The sequence below is a fragment of the Acyrthosiphon pisum genome, chromosome A2 (assembly GCF_005508785.2).
Source record: "Acyrthosiphon pisum isolate AL4f chromosome A2, pea_aphid_22Mar2018_4r6ur, whole genome shotgun sequence".
Taxonomy (NCBI): Eukaryota; Metazoa; Arthropoda; class Insecta; order Hemiptera; family Aphididae; genus Acyrthosiphon; species Acyrthosiphon pisum.
The window spans coordinates 109,506,996-109,533,201 of NC_042495.1; the positions used below are offsets into that span (position 1 = coordinate 109,506,996).

At 27.4% G+C, this 26,206-nt stretch overlaps 1 protein-coding gene across 3 annotated transcripts in view; it reads right to left on the minus strand.

Annotated features, from left to right (window-relative positions):
• The window catches only part of LOC100161032 (follistatin-related protein 5), a 160,825-nt gene that overhangs the window by 134,358 nt on the left and 261 nt on the right, over positions 1-26,206 (minus strand). The window contains exons 1-2 of one of the 3 annotated variants that reach the window (XM_029489503.1): positions 16,615-16,775; positions 5,731-5,814 (exon numbers count right to left, since the gene is read on the minus strand). In XM_029489503.1, coding sequence (XP_029345363.1) covers positions 5,731-5,799 — 69 coding nt within the window. In that variant the 5' untranslated portion in view covers positions 5,800-5,814; positions 16,615-16,775. Of the gene's footprint in view, positions 1-5,730; positions 5,815-16,614; positions 16,776-26,206 lie in introns of those variants that run through there. The other 2 variants (XM_029489505.1, XM_029489504.1) reach the window with 2 other exon arrangements.

Genomic DNA, 26,206 nt, shown 5'->3' on the forward strand with positions numbered 1-26,206 from the left:
CTTTAAAAATATTTGAGGAAAAGTTTCACGTTTCCTAGCCTTTCATTTTCGTTTATAATATTGTATGCGTGTAGCTAAACTAATTAAAAATTCTCTAAGCAAAATTAACATCCACTCATGAAGTCATTTAAGTCTATAAACCCAAAACTAATACATAATATACCTACTACCTATTACAGCAGCAATAATATTAGTTAAATCGTGAATGTGAATCATAAACCTGGTCGAACTTGGTCCACAGAGTCATGCTTGGATTTAATGAATTTTACACCCCCTATACTATAGGGCCTATAGTGTGTTTGGTTATGTACCTAGTAATTAGTATAGATTCACCCTAGCGATTTTATGAACGAAAAATGCGTAAAAAGGTATTTGTGTTAAGAATCGTGCCAAGGGCCTATCGTACTATAGGGCCCATCATTTGTTAATTAAAAACACCATTTACATAGTTGATATACCATGCACATTTCACTGTAGTGTTTAAATTAAAAATGTATGCGAAATGATAAATCCCACGTGTGAACACATGACAGCCATTATAATATTATTCCATACTCTTTTTAAAAAAAACCAGTTTTTAATTATTTTTGTAGAATTCAAAATTATGTCATAGCAGCATAATTTTCTGGAAAATAGATAATACGCCGATGAGGTTATTATTAAAGTTATGAGTTATGACTTATTTTAAAAAATCATCGTAGAGATCAGAAATGTGAACATTTTGTTTCATAATTCAACTGCAATTATACTTAAAATATTAGTATTTGTAAAATGTAGATACTAATAAATAATATTTATTAAGTAACGGGTGGGACACACTCGTATTAGTCCCGTGTGGCGTTGACAATTTTTTAAAAAGGAAAAAAGGTACGCGCGGTCGTAATAATTGTATGTAAAGAAAGATAATATGGAGCACTTTTTAAGGTTATATTTTAATAGTGGATTCAATGAGTTCATATATGTCATTAATAATAGGTCAAACAATGGCTATTAATATAACTACGTGTGATAAGATCGGATGTCATTTTCGCCATAAATTACTTTATTATAATATTATTATCTTTATTATATATATATATATATATCTACTCTGAAAATTATTTAACATTAAAATTAGAGACTTTATATTATTAATTTTTTTTTCATATATATATACGACTAAACTATTATTAATTATTATTAGTTATTTTATATTTATAATAAATATACGTTATTATTAATATTGAACGAGTATATAGGTACCTATTGGCTATTATAATAATTATCACTCATAAATTATAATTGATAAATATACAATTATTTTACCTCATTGTTCATAAACAGGACGTACCCAGGTCTAATTGTAATTTACACGGAACCTCATGGTTAATATTTATCTAAAATACATATACCTCATATTATGTAACTATACCTAGTAAGTTTTACGCAGTTCATTTTTTCTCCCGTCAGAAAGTCACGTTAACCCCCCGTAAACGATAGGTTTTAAGGATTTGATATTCTATTATACATCCAGGGGTTTTGTGATGGCATCGAGTGTCGTAGAAAGGAATAATGGGATAGCGATTGGATTTTACTTTAATACGCTGGAAATCATTGATAATTGAAGTCCAGGATCCAGACAAAGATAGATTGTTCGGAGAAAATCCCCATGATGCACGTGTGTCGAGAATGGCCGATGACCAAATAAATGTCCATTGATATATAACGGAGAGACACTCTAACTTGTAGTCTTTCCGCCAAACAGACTTTTTCAATTTATTTTTCTTATCTCTTGAAAGTCAAAGAAAGAAATATAAACAGAATTTTGAAATATTATTTCCAAACTAAATGATAAAAAATCCAACAAATATTTATGTGAACAATTTGCTCAGCTGTGTTTAGAAATAATTTCTGTATTCTTATTTAATTATTAAAAATGAAATAATGTATAGGTAGGTATACCTACTATTATTGTACTGTTATAATTTATAATTCATTATGATTTACTTTATATTAGTAACCAAATACTATTGTCATGATATTATACAATTGTAATTTATTTTATTTGAATGAATATCAAAGAGCTCAACAAACATTTTAAGATAAATCAATTTTCAATAATTTCTATGAAACAATTATAATTTAATTTTTTTAATTTGATAATTTTTAAATAAAAAATGGAATAACTTTCAGAAAATTCAAAAAAATATATCTATACGCTGTGTTTAATAATGCTACACTGTCCATGCATCTATAAGATTAGGGAAGTCTAACGAAAATCAAACTATTTATTTGTACTGTCTTTTTAAATTTGAACTAATAATATCATTAAATTATTAAAATAACTGCAAAATGTTGTATTATCGTTGACAAACAAAAAAAATATAAAGAATTTTATAGCGATAAGCGGGATTTAATATTGTGATTAATTCAGTGGATTTGGCCTCAATGTAAGACGAGAGGAAGAATTTAAACCCTTTGCAAAGGGTCCGATTATAATCAATCATATTTTATAAATCCTGATGCCAAGGGGATGAGGTGAACTAGAAGCGTTATCATCATTGGCCAAGACGGACTGGTGAACAAATATTTACTAACTTTTTCTACCCTCTATCAGAATGTGTTTACATTGAGCTCCAAACCGTCCTTTTTAAATTTTATTTTCATTATATTTTGAGGTGATTATAGTTTTAATTAAAGAAAAATGAACCGCTTAAAATATTTTCATGATAATAATTTATTGTACCTATACTTAAATAATTATCAATACTAATTATTTGATAGTAAAAATATTACATTATTTAATTATTGTTTGACACATAATACAACCTTGTATCTAGTAAAACCATTGAGTAGGTAAAGATTATTTTTCAATGGTAATACTATAGAAATGACCAAATGAGTAATGACAATAATAAAATAAATAGGTAGATAACCAATTTACAGCAGTGGCGAAAGAAGAGTATTTAAGGGAATTGAAAACCGTGATTTCCTATCTTTGTCTAACTAATACAGGTGCAACATAGGTATTTAGATCTGTTCTATTTTCAACGTACCGATTAATCTAGTAAATGATTAAAAAAAAAAATCGAAAAACATATTATTTGAACTTTTCGTCAAGTCTACTTGTGATTGACTTTCCCACATGTCTTATTGTATCCCCATAAATCCTCAAAAAGTTATATTAAAAAAATTCATTTTTCAATTTTTGGAGAATATATTAAAAACTTGGTGAAATCAATTTTAAGTAAACTTGGCAAATGTTATTGTCATAAAATTCATTTTTCAAAACATTTTTTTCCAAATTAAAAATTACAATATAATAATATAATTACCAATAAGTGAATATGACACTTATAATATGGTGAAGAATACAGTAAAGTAATTTTCACAGGATGACGAATGTTCCGAAGGAACTCCGATAATAAAATAATAACAATAAAAATTGGAAACTATTGATATTATTATCGGAAAAAAGGTGATGTGTCAAGTGAAGTATGGGTTTCGGTACGATGGATCAACACGCGCATGACTTTTCAGACATGTTGATAAGACTGTTTCCCTTATTGGTTAAAAGAAAGAAAATGTAAAATATACCGCACTCAAGCAATATACATAGATACCGCAGTAGGAACCGAGTAAAAGAAATTATGTATATAGGTACCCTCGCTGGTATGAAAATATATGTATATGTTACCTTTTCATAGATTTGGATCGAAACTAATATTTCCCATGGGCTGGTATGACGCATGGATATAAAAACCCCGTCGGCTATTCTCATTCGATTTCAATAGTGAATGAGCAAGCAACAACAATCGTGAAAGGTTAAAATAAATTAAAATAGCATTCAGTGTTATTATTTATAATAGTATATACGACTATACGAGTTTATTTTTCATTATAAAATAACGCACCTAACACTAATCAATAATTTAATGGGTTTTAATACTTCATTTTAAATTTGAGTAACGTAATGTAATTTAATAATATGTTATTGTACTTTACACAGTATAAAAAAATATACACTTGGTTAATTTTATTATTAAAATATTACAATTTTAATATTTTTAGCCACCAAATCGTTTTACTGTATTAAATATTTGTTTACGCGTGCTACCCATAAAATTATAATTATGTACAAAATAAAATAGCTATATTATCAAAACATTATCTTTGAAGTCTTTAGGCTTAAACACTTATTTTTACCGTGTAAAAAAACTATTCTTTGGGTTAACTTTCATTTTCATACCTGAAAAATACTTCTTTATTAATGTTCTTGATCCCCAATATTGAAATTAGTCATTGTAGCAAAAACGCAAAAATAATCTCAAGTTAATAATTGTACTATATTGTATGTAATCTGTTTAAACTAAAATCAAATGTTTTATCCTTAGATTTGATTAATATTTTAACTTAAATTGTATCAAATATAATACGATAGGTACCATTTATTTGGAAGTAAATTTAGTTTATAAAAAAACCTGTAACATGATTTTAATAATGTTCGATTTTAAAAATTACATAACTAATTTTTAACAAAATTCAGAAAAAAAATACAATACACATAATACTGCTTGGAATAACTTTTAGAGGATAATTTCATTTATATCGATAACATACTTTACGTACTCCTACACTCTATAGTCCATACAATATAGGTCGTATTATGTTATCTATGTATTAATGAATAATTAATACTAATATAATAAATACTAATCACAGGTCACATTAGTTCATTATTAGGTCAATGAATTCCTATCACAAGACATAACAACGCAATTACATGCCATGCACATGGAAATAATGTTAGTCTTAAGGGATGTTTATAGGTGGTACATGAAAACGGATTATACATTACGAAAATTAGGATTTAATTTTAACCGTAACGTAACTTGTAAACACTATTTAAATACTGTGAAAATAGTTATTAATTAATGTACAGCATTTAACAACATGTTCCGCATTTCTAGCAACACTAGAACCGTTCTAATATTATCTTCCTACCCACAATTATTTATAATTATTCATTGTTTTCATACGTATAATAAATAATACATACATATTATATTACTGGCGTACACATATTAATTCAATGGTTAATCGAATAGGCAGCAACCAAAATAGTTTGATTATGATAATATAGGTAGGTAGTAGTTCTATAATTGTGTGACAAATTATTATCAACAGTTTCTGAAAATTATATCAACCATACACAATTTGACAACTACAATATATTTGGAATGTGTGTATGGACTATGGATGTTCAATGCAGTGCTTATGGAATAAAAATCGAATACATGATTAAATTTAATGACATTTAATGACTGAGACCTTTTAGACACCATTAGCCATCCATTGTTTTCCCTAAAACTTCTAATTACAATTCGAAAATTGGTCTTAGAGTTCTACATTGCATAAAGGTTTGTTCGGATAAAAGCTATAGTTTCCACCACGTTTCCCTTTCCCGGTAAAGGGCAGTGGTAGACAGGAAGTGTAAAAGGAAGGGAGTATTTAAAATGGCGCTCGGCCAATTTGTATTCTGGTCGTTCTACGTTTATCCTCTCCCAAAAGCCTCTAATACCGGGCCTTTTAAAAGGCGTTTAGACAAAATGAGCTAAGCATAGATTTACCCGAGATTATCACAGCGAGAGAATTCGTTTTATACATGTTTTAATTATTACTGTCGTTTCATACCACTAGATTAAACTATAAATATAATATTATACCAAACGAATATTGTATAATATTTACCTTAGCGTTGACATCTGCAGTTATTGAAATCAGCACTAATAACAAAACTGGCCAAACTAAACGCATCATATTTCTTCAACCAGTCTAAAACAAAACAAAAAAAAAAACAATTATATTAAACTAGATTGACTTTATTTAGTAGGTACTGTGATATACTGATATTTATCATTTATAAACACATCAAAAATGTTTCATTTAAAATCAAAACACAGCAGTTTATAATCCCTAAACGCAGGATTTCGACCTCGTGGTTGTGACACACATTTACAGACACAAAAACGACTATCGGGCGTGAGATATTACGGCCGCCTCCACGATCCATTCAATAGAGCCACAGCGACAGTCAAGCATCTGTACATTTATGCGGTAGCGCGCTTAGGACCACCAGAACTGGTGCATGGTAACCTACGATTGAACACATCTCGACCCTGGAAAATTGAGATGGTAAAAAGGGTTTTCCTGGTTACGGCCGCTCGACTAGCAATGGCATATTAACTGGAAAATAAATATCTTTGGAAGGGACGTGCTCTTTTGAATGTTATATATATTCTGTTGTTCTCTGGAAGATCCCGAACAATTTTGGTAGTAGTGTAGTACCGCGAAACAGTCTCCGCTAAACAGTCACAGCGCCGTGTCACGTATGCCCGACGAAGAGAGTAAACAGTTTGTGTTTTTATAAGTACGTGTGCTGCAACCATACGGCTCTGTCGCGTCTTCACGGGTGGGGGAGAAGTGAACGGGGGTGGAGGCTTCCTACATACCTTGAAGCTTCATAAACATTTTCATCTCCTCCTAAATTTTGTCTTTTGAAGTTAATTTTTTTGTTACTGAACTGTTTCTGATTACATTAATATTAATACTATTACCTATTGTATACTAATGACTGGTGCATATGCATACTAACTAGGTACTAATAATAATAAGTTAAATGGTTAGATACATTTAAAATCGTTTTATATAAAGTGGTGATCGTGTGACATAAACGTAGTCCACTACTCGATGTTCTCCACTTCGAAGAAAATTTATGAATCATAAATAGGTAGCATTCATAAATATAGGTAGCCGTTAATTGTTTACCTATGTACCTAGTGGGAATTAGGTAATTTTTACATTTTATTCGTTTCTACAGTGATTACTGATAAACAAAGCGTTACGGAAAATCTGTTAGAAAATAAAAACATTTGTACCTACCCAACCCAAAAACATATTTATGTTAAAAATTAAAAATATATATTATAATAGGGTTTCGTCTTGTGGTTAAAATTGTCTACCCATAACCTCTTAAGAACCCGCATGTGTTGTCACCATTGTGGTTCATCTCAAATGCGGTTAACATGTTTTGTAGTCGACTCTTGTTTTTTACGTTATTACATTACTTAACTAAGTACCTAATTATTGTTATTTAAATATTGCGTTTCATGGAATTTTATGTTTTTAAGTGTATGATGAAACTATGTAAGCTCCGTTACCTTCATTAGAGAAATCCAAGGATATAATATTATAATATACTAATCAGTAATCTGTGTACCTAGTTTCATTGCTTTTGAAAGTTACTTAAAAGTTGAAATATTAATATTATTTTTTTGATTTGTTTAGTTTGTCAATAATGATTTGTACACAGCCTTGAGTCATTATATATAAAATATAATAAAATATCAATACATATTTTAATATATTTTTTTCACGTTGTCCACTATTATTTATTGCAGTTGAGGGATGTGATGTATGGCTTTCAAACTCTCTGCCTACTTTAATATAAACAAAAATAGGGGAGGCTTAGTATTGTCTTAACAAATAATTTATACCACGTCTCAAATTCCGATATTCCGTTCAACACCAAATCTAATATTTTATACTGAGCTATAACACCCCTCTAATTATTTTAGGTAATTCGTACCTACAGGTATGCTAATATTATGTCAACGGTATTTTAAAATGTACAACATATAACACAATTATATGGATAATGGATGTAATAGCTAAATTACTCACTGTAATCAAGTTCTATTATGTTTCAGTATTATAAAACATATATTACCCATAACATTGCTGAGTTTCTCTAAGAAACTTAGAAATTAAATAATATTCATAAGTCCATAATATAACATTATATACCTATATATTAAATTATTGACCCAGTTACATAAAAATGGCATGACTTTTATATAAAATAAAAAACATGTTAAATCTTCTGTTCTAAAAGATTGTAATAAAATATGCATAATTTATTATAAGAACTACAAATAAATCTTTGAACGAAACCACATATTATACAAGAGTTACATTTATACAAAATATATATTATAAAAATTTATCTTTGTTGTTCTATTTTAATTATCAAGCTAGGACAATTTAAACGATTTTGTAATATGAAAAAAAAGATAAAATACTTCAGATATACGCCTTGTAATTAAATTACATAACACATATTATACATGAACATGTAACTCAATAGTAAATACACAAGAGACTCGTGTTTACTATCGAATTATTTAGGAATAGAGTTGTGAATAAAACATTCTCAAGGTTTTTTTAAATAACAATTAATTAAATTAAATTATATAAAAATATGTAATAATGTATAAACTACATAATATTGTACAGTTTATATTATTAAAGTATTAATTAATGAAAATATAAAACTTGACATTATACACCGAGCATTAATATTGAAAACTAGCGAAAAAAGTAAAAGATTGTGACTCATATATACACACTAATACACTATATTCACCCTGCACAATACCGTAGGTAACTTTTTATTTCCGTTCAAATTATCGATATACTAAATTGTTGTCATCGTAACGGCTGAATCCCTTCTAATGCTATAAATCGGTTAATTTAATTTCGTCGAAAAACCTTAAAAAGCCAACAACAAACGGACGTTGGTTACGCGGTCGTGCGCGGAACACTGCGGCGCTGTGTTATGCTCCCTGAAAAACTACCCGAAACTCTGACCTTTAGGGACTCCAGTCGGCGTCGTTCCTGCGTTTGACATTCGGCAAAACGCACCGTCGGCGATACGCAATTTTGGCGGCGGTGGGTGTGGGGGTGTGGGAGGATAAAAACGCTCCTTGTTGTTTGGCCTCCCTCCCCCTACACGCCATCCGTCACCGCTATCGCCTCCACTCCGACGTATATATTATATCGGGCCCTCCACAGTACACGCATATATACCACCCGCCAAACGCTACCCCCGCGGACCTATACCTAACAAACAACGGCATGCAATAATTTATTTATAGCTTTTTGACCGCCTCCATATACCAAACACACTGTAGAATATAGATAGTTGAAGTAAAAGTGGAAGAAGTAGTGGTAGTAGTATTATTAGTAAGGGTAGTAGGCTAAATGTATGCGTATGTAGTAGCACAAATATACGACCATTTACCACAGTTCGTGAGCCGCTATCGAGTAAAAAGACAAAATCAATATCGGAATGTTATATTTTGCTCTGACTTTCGACCCCTCCCACCCCACCAAAACCATCCATCCGACCACCAACCACCTCGCCGACACATGCACATTATATACATACACCTAATATCCTACTTCGCGGACGACAAGCACGTGTCGCGCTGTCAAACGCACACAAAGATTCACGCGTAAGTGGTAGGTACAGTGACGGACGGATGTGTGGTCTGTAAATAATTAATAAATCGGACGGTGGAATAAATCATTTTCGGCGGGTAAATGGTATACGAAAATACCATTTTCTATACATCCACGCCCCCCCCCCCAAAATAAAAAAAATGTCTCCGTACAGCAAAAAGCTCGTGGAGAACGCAAAAGGTACAAGCCTCAAGTTATTGTTAAACTTTTTTTTCTCAACGTTTTGTTATTTTTTAATTAAAGTCGCTGGTATTCCTTTTTCTGACGTCTTAACCGGCAATGTTTAATTATTTTTATTTTTCGAATGGATATAATTTTTCAAAGTGTTTACAATTCGTTAAATGTTTATATTAATTGCTATACCTGTTTCCGTCGATATGTATGATATCAAATAGGTACTTACATCACAATACAAGTTACCACAATATGAACAATTTTAGTGTTTTATATTACGCCTGCTACAAATTTCCAAAATTTTAATCAAAAAAAAAGTATTAAAAAATAGCGTTAAAAAATTATTTTTGAACCATTTTTAAATTTAGAAAGTCATCATGAATTTTTTATTTTTCGATAGGATATATTATGATAATATAATAAAACATGGTGCCTACCTACCTACCAAATTTAGTTTTCATACTAAAAATATACATTGCTTCCTCACAACATTTTTGGGAAATACCACTTAGGTATCAGTCTTATTGAACTATTTACAAAATTAAAACTAGATTTAATTGTTGTAATAGTATAATATGTCAATGAGACTTATGTCTGAACAAAGTTATATTAAAAGTCCTTTAAACGTCGTATTATCAACAATAATACATTTTATTGAATAATATATTCTTTAAATTTCAATAGACTACACACACTATAAATGTAGGTATTACAGGTATTATAGTTACATGCCATAAATTGAACAAAAATAAATTATTGCAACGATTTAAATTTTAAAAGCAAGTAATTTTAAAATTTCCAATTAAATAAAATATTTCAAAAAGTAGTTTATATTTTTATTTTCCTAGATACAATAATTGTAAAGTTACGCTGTATGAAAATGTATGATTTATATGACCAAGTTAAATGCACTTTAACTGATATTTCTATGAATATAAATTATAAATGCAGTGTATAAAATCTGAAAAGGTTAGACTTAAAAACTGTATTTTAAAGAAATTATTTCAATAAAAATAAAAACTGAGTGCAATGTACAATATTATTATGTCACGAATCTTTTCGCTGTACAAGAAACTGTACACGATTATTTTATTTTTTACGCCTTCTCAAGTGCAACCCTTGTTTTTACTCTCTAGCTATGGCACCTGACAGGGTCGTTGGCAAAAGTCACGTTACTTTTTTGTTGTGCAAAAAAAATAATAACTGAGTTTCATTGTGCGTGGTCACGAATCTTATTACGAAATATTCTGGACAAGTTTTTGCCTTGTTATAATAAGGAATATAGTATAACGAAATTATTTAACTTTTAAAGAATGAATATTTGAAAAAGACAAAAATCAAAAATACACGAATATTGATAACAACGAAGTATATCCTCATCAGAAATATATTGTATCAATATATGACCTACAATGATCAAACATTTATTTTAAAAAAATGACACAAAAATAATAATACGGTAAATTGTAAATAAAAATAACTTGTTTATACACATTTTATGGTCTACGAAATATTATTATATAGTTAGTAGGTACCCACAGAAAAAAATAATCTTTTTTTATAGGTTTACAATCTTAGTAAGTTTTTAACTACATAAAAAAACACGCATCAACACAAATATAAAAATTCAATTTAAACTTATGATTAATAATCAATCCATTATTAAATGCATGCAAGTAAAAAAAAAATAGATAGGTAGTAAAACTGTTTTTTATTTATTTATTCGTATAACAATAGTAATAGTTAAGTACTTACTTTAAAAACATAATTTTATCATTAAATTCAATAAAAATGTTAACACCTCTGGTACATTATTGTTACTATACTATGACGTACTAATCAAAAATAATCACAATCTTCTACATTATTATCGGTCGTAGAAAAGTTAACAAATATACTATATTCTATGAAAATAAGCTATTGTGTGTTTACCATATTTATAATACTGTACATACTCATTCGTTTTTAGTATGCCTACTTATATAAAATGAAAGTTAAGTTCAAGTGCTGACACTGCGATTAGACTGAGTATTCGAATGATTTTTTATGCAATAAAATAAAAGCTATAAAACCAGATTGCATTAGAGACAAATTTGTTCTTCCAATATATTTTTACGATGCCGTATGCATTTATGTTCTATACAACTTGATTTCGTATATTCCCCTATATATATTTTTCTTCCTTCGTATACGCATATTATTAGACGTGATATAATAATATATAAACGTATACTGCTGCAATAATATAATCCATCCATCAAAAATGGGTAATCATGTTTTTCAGTGAAATTCAGATCTGTTGTTCGAGTGATAAATTTTACAAGTGTAGAAGATATGTCCGTGATGCCCTTACTTCCCCGCCATTATAACCCACGGACAAGTAGTAATTTTTCCATCCTTCAATATTCCATTCCAACACGCGTACAGGATTGATGTCATTATAAAAGACGTTTTCGAAACCCTCACATACCGATCACATTTCATCCTGTCATTGATCTTTATTTATTTATCGTCTACTTCTTACCACTATCTCAGCAAAACGTTTCATAGCCAAAGTCTCCCCCATCAATACTAGAGTACAAATAGTATGTTACCATGATTAATACAATCTTTGTATACGATATAAATATATAATATACAAAATGTAATTTATTTTTAAAAGATAATTCAAGACTTTGTATTTTAACACAAAATGTATGATCCACAGATCATTAACTAAAGAATGTAAAGTAGAATGCTAAACATATTAAAATAATGAAATCCCAAAATATTTTTTTTAGTTCGCTAATAAAATAATATATTTATAAACTTACTATAGTGTTTGTTATTACTTTTATTAGATAAATTTAAAAAAACTAATTACAAATTTAGGTATATGAATAAGGTCTAAAATTGACTTAATGCGATCATACGTAATAAAAGCCATTCGACTAATATAAGGATATACCTACAGCAATTGTATATATATTTTTAAAAATCCGTAAAATTTAATAGGAATATTAATTTAGTAGGTATACAATAAGTTACATTTTCAAAAACTGACAATAGACGATGAATCTGACTTTTGTTTGTTATGGTTGTGTAAAAAGAAATTTCACCAAAACTGCCAGCAGTTTTCAAGACATTATAAATAATACTTCAATCAAGTTTTTGGAAAAAATCGGTATATAATAAAATATAAATAATATAATTAACTAGTTAAAATTAATATAAAAGCTATACAAAATAATACTCGTTTTTATTCGTCAACATTGGGACAGAAATATAGTATTTTAGTGTGTCATTCTAATTCTAATTATTATTAATTTGAAAACGACACACATACGAAGAACGATTCTGATCGAACCTCAGTTATAACCACGATCAATAAATGCTAAAAATTATATCTTTCAAGTGTCAACAACATAATATAAAATATTTCAAATCGAGAAAAGTAGATAATATGACATTTGTGAAGCATTACTCTATCCATCTCAAAAAAAGTATTACTGAAAATTATATTATTTTAGATGATAATAAAAATATTGGGATTGCACATTCTATTTGAACAGACACAGATTAAATAAGTTAGATGAATTAAGAATAAAATTCCAACACTACAAATTTAATTTTAAACAAACAATTTTAATTTACTTTAAATTCATCGAATCGCAAAAAAGTTATGATAAACCAGTCGATTAAGTTTAATATTAACCACTAAATAAACTTTAGGAGAAAATTGGAAATCATAGAGATGGTATAACCGGTAGTTGTAAGTATATTTTGTACAAAAATATCAATAATTTTTTTTAAATATAATTTTAAATCCAATATAATATTCCTCGCTTTACTTGGAATCTAATAAAAAGTAGTCTAACCTAATATTAAGGTTTACCTACCTGACCAGATATGATAAGTTCCTAATAATATAATATAATAGGCCTCATAGCCTTGCTCTCATAGCCTCAATATATTCTATATGTCCGGAATAGGTACTTAAAAGGACAAATTAAACGCTAATGTTTTGCTAAATGTATTTACTATCAACAAATTAGTTTTAACCACAATGTTAATTTGAATATTGGAAATGTGAAATTTATTATTTAACAAATACTTGTTACTTACGATAAATTCAATGTTTGTAAGTGTCGGCACATAATTTCTTTCATCACTATATGGTAAAATACGCTTTCACTGATGGATGACACCAGTATAATTCTAAGCACGTCTTGACTGTTTGCCAAAAAGTCGTGTTTATTAGAACTTTAACTCGTTCAATTCTCTCATGTTTTTATATATTTTTCCATCTTAACCATCACCTAGGGTTGGGGAAGGTGAGAAATGCCTAACAGATCGATACACATGACTTTTGGTAAGCATCCAAAAATACCGCTGGCACGCGACACCTTTGCCGCCGTGGTATTGCAATAAAAGTTTTTTGGAACTTTTGGCAACAAATAATAACAACAAAAAAATACTAGTAAAATAACGTAAAAGAAAAAAATTCCAACCGCTCAAAACCTATCAAAAAAACACCAAATCAATACTGCCCCAGGTGGCCGTCAAACCCGTTGCACACGATTTAGCCATTTAAAATACTGAATGAAATGTTATGTGCTAGTAAATTGAGTAAAATGCTGTAATGCATTAAACATGTATCTACCCATCTTACAGAGCTTATAAAATTTTAAAAATAATTTCTTAAACCTCTTATCTAATATTTAATACGTTTTTTTTTTCAATTTGGTATCTTTGAATAAAATACAATGCATATAATATGAAGATATAATCGTATAGGACATATGAGAACTCTGAATAATGAGTAATTCTTGTTAGCTCTCTAATAAAATAACTTCATGTGAAAACGTATCGAATATACTAACAATTAGTGATTTAGCAGTTATTGATTATTAAATATTTTAAAAGAAAGTCCAATTTTGTATATTCAGCTAATGGAAATTGTTAGTTGAAAAAGGGGGAAAGTAGGTAACCAATCTGTTGTACAGTACCTATAGGAGTCGAGAGTACCTCGTCATTGAGTAGGTCATCGTAATGGATGTGTTAAATTTTAATTCAATGATAAATCCATGCATACGAAAAACGATTCTGAGCAGAGACTGTTATCCTATGTTTCTAAGTATATATTATCATATATTTTATATTACTTTTAACTATTATAGTAATTTATTTTATTGTTATAGTAAAACGATAACACGTTCATCTTTTCCCGAAATTTATCAACATTTTAACTTCAATCGCTTATAAATACAAAAATCGCGCATTTAATATTTGTAAACTGCAATAAGGAAAACTTATGTAGGATGTTATATTACATTTTCAAGTTATTTTCAGTTATCCATTTTTTAAATTAGGTACAACAAAAAAACGGAATCAATGTTGTTAAAAACTGATCTTGCGTAAAAATTCACTAGATACATTTTTCTACCAGAAACCACCCCCAAAATTGGAAAACAAAGCAATTTTACTATGTACACCAAAATTTAATGTAAGTTATAAATCAATACCTATCGTATACCGTGTAAATAGGTTCGTGGAATAAATAGCTTAAAATTGATTTAAAACATTAATTTTCTATAAAAAATTATAATGTATGTATAAATACAATACACTTCAAGTCCCTACAGTTAATATTTTTGAATTACCTACAATACAAAATAGTTATTTTTCGTTTAAAATCCAATTTTATCAAAATTTGAACTTCAAAATATGTCTATGGAAAAAATTATTCCCATGTTATCATTTTATTTATAAGTTTTAAGACTTCAACAGCTAAGGGTTATTACTTTATTAGTCTATATTTGCATATAAGTAGATTAACGTAAATGATTAATTTTCAATATTTTTACATTGCTGGGAGAACAACTAACGAAGATTCTTTCATATTAAATGTTCAGGTATTACTAAAAAATAATTAACTAAATACTTACTTAATAAGATTTACTCACTACTTATGAAATTAATGCTTGTTAAAAAAAAAAAAAATGTTAGAAAATTATTTAGTTTACTGTACTACTTACGAGTGATCAATTATAATCATTATTCGTAGACCACTACAATGGAATTAAATAATATTATAAATTTTAATTATAAATAATTTATTAAAATATTCCTCTTTATCTTCCAAACAAATAGGTAGGTACTTATATAATACAATAATATATTGTTAATGGTAGGTAAATATATGATCATAGACCTATCTAAATTTACCTGTTTTCTAAATAATAATCTTAGCTTAAATTAAATTAGATAGGTAGTTTAAAAATAAATTGTTGTTTATATTGAAACATTAGGCAATTTACATTTTACAAGTACAAATGTAATTAATTTATTACGAATCATTTTATATTTTTTTATCTTTTTATTTAAACTTTATTCGTTAATTTGGTAATAATTATTTGCCTACTTAAACGGTTTTACATGACATATTTTATAACACATTTTTTATAAATGTAATATAATTGGTGAATAAAAAAAAATGTTGTTCATGATGATTTTAATATTGGTAGCATATGGAATGAAATCTAATGTCTTATATACACATATTTACCATCACATTTATTTTATTTTATCCGATTAGCCATGCATACTATTAACATAATATTGAAATAAACGAAATCTGAAAATGATAGCTTTCCATGCTACTCAAGCGGACTTGTATCACGTCATGTGTGGGATCCTGGGATAGTGTGGAAAATGCTCGTTATGAACAATTTTTATTTCTCGTTACATATCACTATAGGTACTTCTATATTTTCCAAATCTCCCTTCAGCACACTGTTATAAATACGTATTATATCTCTTACTCCAATTCGTGCAACCACTATAAAATTCAAATAAAAGTAAGCGATAGATACCTACATACTATGGTAACTATTAAAACTTCCCAATTTTAATATACTTACCCAATGGTAGGGCCATGGGCAATGTGTCACAATATGAATAATAAATATATAATAACAACAAAATATAGATACCAACATTTTATTAAGTAGGTATTACAACACATATAACCAGCTACCTATAGCCATTATTCTAGATTGGACTTTTTTATTGTCATTGAACGATATTCTTATAATTATATGAGATATAAATACTTACAAAAAACTTCTCCGTATTTAAATGACGTACATGGTTTTCAAAGATTATCGGTTATTATAATATTTTATACCACAAATTGAACGAAAAGTATACACGGGTTAAATACGTCCGAGTGCGAGAACGCGGACGCGGAAACTAGTGTTTTCCTTTAAAACGCTACTCAAGCACAAGCATGCACGAGGGGTTGGAAACGAACGGAATGAGGGTTGGAGGTGGACCGAACGCGACATCTATCGCAAAAATTTCGAACTCGATAGATGTAATTTTCTCTGATTTTAAAACTACGTGATAATAATAGGAGTTACGCTAATAAGTAATAATGTAACTGCAACGTAGGCTGACACAATAATAATTGTGTGCGCTTTTTAAACACATATTTTAATTTGTACCTAATGAATATAAGTATATAACGAATATATTTTAAACTTAAAAATAACTCAGCGTATAAAAATATAACTAATTTATATGTATATTATATTTAGTAAAAACTGAGAACATTTTTACGATGACTATATAGGTTTGTGAAATCAATACATTTAATTATAGTTCTAACTTAAGCCATACATTTTACTTAAACCTTACCGACCTCACATCAGTGTTGTAGGTACTTATAAAAAAAAATGTTGGAGACCAATTATCCTGTTTTTAAATGAGAGAATAATGGTTGACATTAGGTATATTACAATTGAAGTATTAAAAATTATACTTATATCAATGCATATTACTCTGAAAACAACAATTGAACATAGCAATAGGTCAATTAATATATAGGTACTCTAATACCAGATTACCGTAAATGAAAATATACGTTATATTATATACCCAATTAAATAAAATGTTGAACTAAACATTAGCTTAACACATTATTTTGTATTGTAAATTACAGTAATATGTATTTTATATTTTAAATAAACCCATGGTCGCGTCCTTCAAACTCCCATGTTAAATTTTTGTTTCAATAGTATGACATAATTTAGTATACTTACCTATATAGTGTTACGCTTGGTGGTCAACTTGATTGGTATTTCATTACATAATTATACTATGCTATGGGTATTATTATAAATACTGCTATAGTTGCATTTTTTTTTAACAATTATTCACTTCCAGCCTATTTGAAAATGTTTGAGGTATTTTACTGATAAAATAAAAAACAATTTAAAAAAATATATGGTTTTTTAAACATTTGCTTTTATTTTTTTTCCAAGACTTGGACATTTTTATCAGAGACAAAAATTAATTAACTGCAGTTCAAACTAGATTTTATTTTAAACTATTTTAATTAAAAACGAAAATAATACAGGATTTTGGATTGGGTCGGGGTATACCTACTTGCCCCGCTTCACTCAACTTAGGTATTACCACAAATTACATATTGGTATATCGTGATATTATACTTAAAATCCATTATAAACCAAGTTATTTGAAAATTGATTCTAAAAAGGCTCAATAATTACAAGTTTACAAAGTTGACAACCATGACATTGTCTTAAATTTCTTCGATAATATTTGACGTTTGTCCATAGTGTTTCCCTGTATTTAAAGAAATTATAGAAAATAATTACCTCCTCGCCGTATTATCCAGATAAGAGTTCTGATATATAAAAGCTCTACATAAAACTTTAAGAGCACTCCTTCGGCGTTCTAATTAAAATAATGTTCACAGTTTATATATTGGAAAAAAAATACAAACATAAACCAAAATATACCTTGCAGCTTGGTTCACTTAAATTCTAAATGTTTTATTTTTTTCGGTGCATGACGTGATAACGTTGTATAGAGTTAATTATTACATTTGTTGAAGTGTTTTTATTTAAAGAAGAAAATATTAAATATTGTGGTAATTAAAATCACAAGTTTGAAATCAAAAAAAGTAAAGTAAATATCACTAAAGCATTTTTATATTTATATTTTTATTTAATTTCATACAAACTGTCTTGTCTATAATATTATGAAAAAACTAATTTAAAAATTGATTACAGGTATACGTGATTTTCCAACTAGGTGTACCTACATTGATTCCCTAAATTAATTTTAAATGCCAAATGATTATAGGTAGAAATTACAATACAATTGAAAAAATAAAATTCATATATTATTATATAATATTAATTATTTTTCAACAGTAGGTATGTATAATATTGGTTATTAGTATTATTTTTACTAAACTGTACCATTACTATTATTTTTTTTTGTAGGTATCCATCAAAATCATTCGTATTGACTAAAATTATATTTTAACGTACACATATTATAGTACAATATTATGTTATGGCCAAAGTGTATGGGCATCATTTATATTGTATAGGTATAATAACTAGTAAACATTATCTATATTCTATAGGTACTATGGAACATAAGTACTTAACTATACCTAAACTAATTTAAACATTAATTTTATTATAATAATCACTCTATAATATTCCATTAAACTAAAATCTGTACGAGTAAACTAATTTTAAAGTCAAAACGTACTTATTAATTATATTATTTAAATATTAAAAATTATATTGACGGCAACCTTTACTGTTGTCATCCGCATGATAAATCAGTTGTTGTGTTGGAGGATGTAATGTACAACTGTATTGTGTAGCTAACACAAATAGTGATCGGTTCATGCAGAAGGAACACACACACCACACGACCTTGCGAGTGTTTCACTAGGTTTGTCACTGTTATAGCTCACACTAAATCGGTATCATTCAATGTGTTTTGAACGTGTTGTGTACAATACCTGACATAATTTTCGAATAACTTTTTACTTTTTTTATAGTAAAAACTATTGTAATTATTATTGTTTTTGTTATGATAATGTATGTATATCTATAAAAAATTTCACCGCGAAGAAAATATTAATTTATTTATATATGGATATAAAAATAAAGGTAAGTGATTATAAATAAACATATTTATTTTTAAGAACTTGCCGTTGATATTACGTTAATTGCTTTGATTTTAAATACAAACTTTTAAAAACCAGTAACAAGTGTCTCTGTTTTTACATTAATAACATATTAAGACAAATATTGTAAAATACATAATTAATATATGGATTCAAAATTAACTTATTTTATTTATGGGTTTATTATAGCTTAAAATATTATTATCATAGTGCCTAAAAATATGATTATTTTCAAAAATGAAATCGTTCTAAAATAATTCTTAACAAAAAGTCATATCAATTAGAATTGTTGATTTAACAACTCATCGATGTAAATGGATACATATTTTATTAATGATATACAACTGAAATACTTATTAGGTACTTGATTGTTTTTCGTTTATGTTTTATTGCCAACACAGTAACAATAATACATTATTTTATAAATATCAATAATTATTCGGCTTTTTTTATTAGCAATGAAATACGCAAATAACATTTTAAGTTAAAAGTTTTAACGGAATATGTAGGTGTCGGTTATAATAATATAATATTTATATACTCGTCATACTCACATTTATATAATACATTTGAAGTATTTAACTAGTAATGAAATAATAGTTTTTTTTATTACTATTGACTAAGCTTCTAAGATTTGAATATTAGTTTATTTCATACTTTGTTTTAATATTTTTTAGTGAAATTCAAGAAAGTATAAATAATTGTGTATTGATAGATTAGAAATACTATAAGCTGAGTTTGTTCATTTCCACCAATTTATGTTTTTAGAAATCGATGAAACCTTTACAGATTTTACTGTTTAAAAACACGTTATTAGATTCGAAATCCTAATAATATATATGAAATTTCAAATGATAAACAATATTAAATTAAAAAAATTATAACCAGAAACGTATACATTATTTCATTTAAATAAAACTTTCAAGTAGAATATCTATGATTTTATCCAACAATTATATTAGTCAATTATCAATGACATTTTAATGTAGGTTAGTACATATATTATAAAACGAAATAAATTGTATTGAGTACTTACCAATAATTCAACTGATGAATAATTTATAGTAAATAATAGAAGCAATATAACTTTATATGTAGGTACCTACTTACAATTGTATGATGAAGTTAATTTTTTTAGATTTTTTTTACTAAACTCGAATACCTTTAGTTATTTCAATATTATAGTTTAAGGTTAAAGTAGATATAAGGTTACTTTAATATATATAATATATATCTATATATAAATATTGCATAAATTGTGCGTTGCCGTAAATCATTAATTACCTATTTTTTCAAGTAAGTTAAAACTGTTATACAATCCTTTCACTATACAATCCAAACACTATTTTCAACCGATCAGAATTATTTTTTTATCTTTATTCTTATGCGATTATATAATATTAGGTATTTAATTTAAATGTAGGTACTCAATATTACACCACTGTCCTGCGCTCCTGTGCTGAATGCCTAATAAGCCTTTATTTCCCTTTATTGGAGCTATTGGTATATTCATTAAATATAATAGTACGATTAAGATAAACCAACAAGTATGAATAGTATGATAAATAAATAATGATTACAAATATTTTATAACATATTAATTTACAATGCAGTAAGTACCGATATATTATATATGTCAATAAATTACTACTGAAAATATGAATGATTATAATGTATTACTAACTTGTGTCCTGTTTCATAAACATTAGTCACATAACGTCATTAACAACTAATATCTGAGTAATGATGGGTATATTATTAATTTTATTAGCTAAAATATCATTATTGCTTGACAATTATAATTTAAATATAATATTTTAAAAATTAATATGATGGCATACTGATTTGTCCCACTTTTGGAATGTAAACCCATATTAAACTAAAGATCTACCTACCAACATATAGTTAAAACGCAATTGATAAAATCTATAAGAACATTAAAAAAATACGTTTTGTATTTTATACATATGTGATAATTTTTGAAAAAATCTGTGAAGTAGCTCTGATGTATAGTATGTATCGAATGTGCAACGTTCAGTATAGGTTAGGGGTACTCAACCTACGTGTCGTGGCTCCCAGGGGCGTCACCGATTATTATCAAGGGAGCCGCGTTGGCAGTAGAAAATAAAAATGTGTTTATACTTTATTTTATTATTATCATTTTTTGTATGGGATTCGTTTAAATTGTTTTCAAAATTAGAAGAACCAGTGTATCCAAAAGGGTAATATTATATCATATATGGGTATTATTGTTATAAACTAAGAAATCAATTCTGATGTATTGGTTCCGTAAAATGATGTGAGTAGATTCATGGTATAAATAACTTAAATTTGGTCTATATAGAAAATTATAATAAAAGTTATTACGAAAAGTCCCTATACCATCAATACGATTTGAATTACAATGGAATAACCAAAAAATGTTGTTTAAATATCGAATTTGGTCAACATTTGAATTTCAAATGCCCATTAAAAAGTTGCACCAATTAATTTATCGATATTTTTGTAATTATGAAATCTATTTGAACCAGAATAAAAATATTTTAACAATATTTATTAGAAAACTAAATATATTCTAAAATGTCAAACGCATATTATATAGGTATAAACTATATGAACTATATAAATTACTTAATTAGTCTAAATATTTTGAAAATTTGAACATGTAGAAAAATAATAATTGAAAACTTAAGTATTAGTGAATTGATCCAAGTTTCTACGCTCAATGTTTTTAAAAAATAATTCTTTTTAAATTGTAATATGTCATGAGATTAACGTATTTCATTAAAACTTGAATTTTAAACGCTGTAGTTGCTAATAAAATACAATACAAATTGGTCAATGAATTTTCACAATTTTTAACTGTTGTAAGTTTAACTTATGTTAGATACTGTTTACATAAACTATATAGATTAAGTTTATTTTTTATTGCTCAGGCCCAAGTGCACTGTTTATACTTAAATATATTTACTAAAACACTGATTTATCTTCGGAAAATATTTGAAATTTGAAAGCTTAAATATTTTAGAGCAATTTATTTTAATTGTTAATCGAACTTGAAAAAAATGTACTTAATGTTAATCTTTTTTGTTTTAAAAAAATTCTTTCAAATAAAAGGTCTACTTCATTTAACTCGAATCTATAAGTACGAATTCGGTACTCGGTAGTGCCAATAACAGGAAATAACCGATATTCTCATTGGATAATAATGACAAAATTTTAGGCGAATGAAGATTAAAAAAATATTATTACTTTGAGAGAAATACTGTCGGTTTGATAACTGATTATAATAATTAACGTTTCTTATAAATCTATGGTTTCTCCTTATAGTAAGTATTTAATTTTATACTACGAACTGATCTATAATAATTATTTTTATCAATTGTTGATTACTACCTTTTGAAAAAAATGATGTCATATTGTCATATGATAACAATAAATACATAGTATAATAAATATTATACTCATTTATAAAAATGTAGTCAAATATACTTGAAGGAAAATAAACATATTGTTTTGTTCTATTAATAATGGAACTATATATTATATTATCACATTAAATATCTTATATTATAGGTAGGTAGGTACTAATAAGATAATAGGACATAATATATACCTACGTACATAAACCTAACCAGGGCTTAATTTTTTAATTTTTTTTTTTTGTGGGGGAAGGGATTTAAACAAGGCTATATTATATTTTTAATTTTTTTAGATTTTTATAATTAAAGTATTAAATAATGTGCTATTATCATCATGGGAAAATCCACAGCAAATTAGGCAATTTAATATAACTTACATTTAAAAAAGGTACATATTTGTAAATTAGATTCATAAAGCAACCAGAAAGTTAGCATCGATATTCGATGCGTAGTGTTCTTCTTGTAACTTAATATGAGCTTTTATTGAATTATTATAAACACAATATAATAATTATTCTAAGAAAGCGTTATGGTTATTTCAATCACCCTATTACTCTTTAAAGTTCACGAAATAGTTTTCAATTATTTCGAATTATTAAAAAAGTGTTTTACTTGGGTATATTTGACATATTGTACAATATTGTAAAAACTTGTCCATTGACTTTTAATATATGATTGCAAAGTTACTTGAGTAGATCTAAAACCTAAAATACTTATTAGTTATTATATGATTTATATAAATTAAAACTAAATACGCAATAAATACTTAATACTTAATTTGTATGGCAGTAGGTACTATATCTGCGTTTGTCATATAGGTAATAGCATACTCAGGAGTACAACTATATTACTTGTTAGTAGACTACATTTATTTATATTTTTTAATTTCAATGGCGTGTCTATATATAATAAACTAGGAAAGTCAATTAGACATTAGTGGTAAGCAATACAAATCTACTGTTTACAAGTAAAACGGTAGAAAAGGAAAAAGATATAATATTATCATGGATATTATACAATTATACGAGTACAATGTGGCACATTGAATGCGGTTTTTACACAATCAATTTTAATTATTACCATATTTTTATCACTGAACAATAAACATTCTTTGTTCAAAAACTAAAAATGTAATTTTCATGACTATAAAATTATTTAATTTAAAATTATTAGCATACCACATTTTCTAGTGTCTTTTATTGATTTTAATTGAATAGTCACCTCAACTATGTTATGGACGTTAAATAGACATAATATGATAATAAAGCTCGGCTTAAAGTCGGAAATCTTCAAAACATCAGTACCTACTCGAATCCTACGGTGTTAAATAATACGTTGATATATTACCTAAATAATAAGAATTATAATACAATAGGTGGTATCAAATGATTATACATTTATATCATTATAATATAAGCTCCTAGATAAGTAGCTATATAGACGCCTACGTTTGAAGTAATAATCATCATCTTAATTCTTTTTTTGTGAATTTTTACTTAATCTCGTAGATAATTATTTCAAAAGTATTATCGAAGATAGATAAACAATAAATAAAAATAAAACTTATTAATACTATGTGCTTTGCAGTGGCACCGAGTTCAGTAAAATAATGTGGTTCAATTCTAACCAAAGTTCAAACCCAATTCATCATTCAAAAAACGGAAGAAATTATTTAAAACACCAAACCACACAAAGCCCCTAGCTTCACTCGCAAACTACATATATTTTATTAAATAATTAAGTTTTTTATTTTATTGTTGTAACGATGTCGATCATAGTCACTGATCAGTTAGTCAGTGACTATGTTCACAAACGAATCGTGGAAAAAAAAGTCCCGATAAAAATTAATGAAAATCATAGGCGCTTAGAATTATTTCACAAATAGCGAGGTACGTCAACGCCCGCGTCGATTTGCTCTCGAATTGAGGAACATTAAAACCGAGATACATCCTGTATAATCAAGTAATAGAGCTATTAGCCAGCACAAGTATAAATTTTAATACATTATAGGTACATAAATATGGAAACATTATTTTTAGATATTAGATTCACAAAAAATAATTAAATTCAATATTTCATGTTGAAATAAAGTTTATCCAAAATTAGATTAAATGTCCGTTAATTTAATACATAATAATATTTAGTACTCGCAAACCCATCTATAACCTGATTTGTATCAAATATCAATATCAGACTATTCAGGCACATGAAACAATCATCAATTGTTTTAAATGATCATGAGAATTGAAAAATTGTTGTTATCAATCGATTTTTGAAAATTTTTAATGGTTATGTGCTAGATACTGCTAGATACTTTTAGATTATAAGCGATTTAGAGAACCGTGTATATATACTGTTCAATGCAGGGAAAATGCTCTGTAATCCGGAATTTTGGGTTTTCAGATAATTTTAGATTCGGCCAAAGATAAATAATCACACATAATTATTACACTGTCATAGAAATTCGTTTTATAGGTATACAATAACACAGGCATATTCATAGGCGCAAATATGAGGGATTTAGGGTCTAAGACCCCCCCCCCCACACAAATATCCATAGCACCTCAAACATTTCCAACATTTTGTTTTAAGCTTATTCAATATTATCAAAGTAAGGCTTTAGGCCCACAAATCCCAAACAAATAAACAAATAGACGCTTATGGGCACATTAGTACCTGGTTATAGAGTAATACAATGCCTACTGGCTGTTGTAATAATGCATTACCAAAGTAATAAGTAACTAATACGTGTGTAAGTACCCAGTACCTACTTACTTTAGTAATAGTATTAATTATCCTGGATCATTTTTTTACGAGCCCACTCGGTCACCACCCACCCACCATTTTAGGTGGTTCAAATGAACCAACTAAGGTGCGTACTCGGCGCCATTGGTGCTTTGGTAATACAGTACACATACTATATTATATAGAGTTAGGTACTTAGGCGCAGTCATAACAAATATTACTTATGTAAAAATCTGCGAAGAAAATATTATCAACGTCTAACCTTTTTTTAATAAACAGTATTTCAAGTGCCTATCCGTCTATAACTTATTCAAGTGGAATATTATGCAAAACTAACTATAGTAATCTTAAAAGATAATGAGTAATTACCAAATATAAAAACAAAGTCTTATAATTAATACAGCTTTAGGAGTTTTATGGCGTAGTACATAACTGAAATAAATCGCGTTAGTGACTATTCAAAAAGGTTTTACTTGGATTTTATAAACTTACGTATACATATTATATTATTATAATATACTTT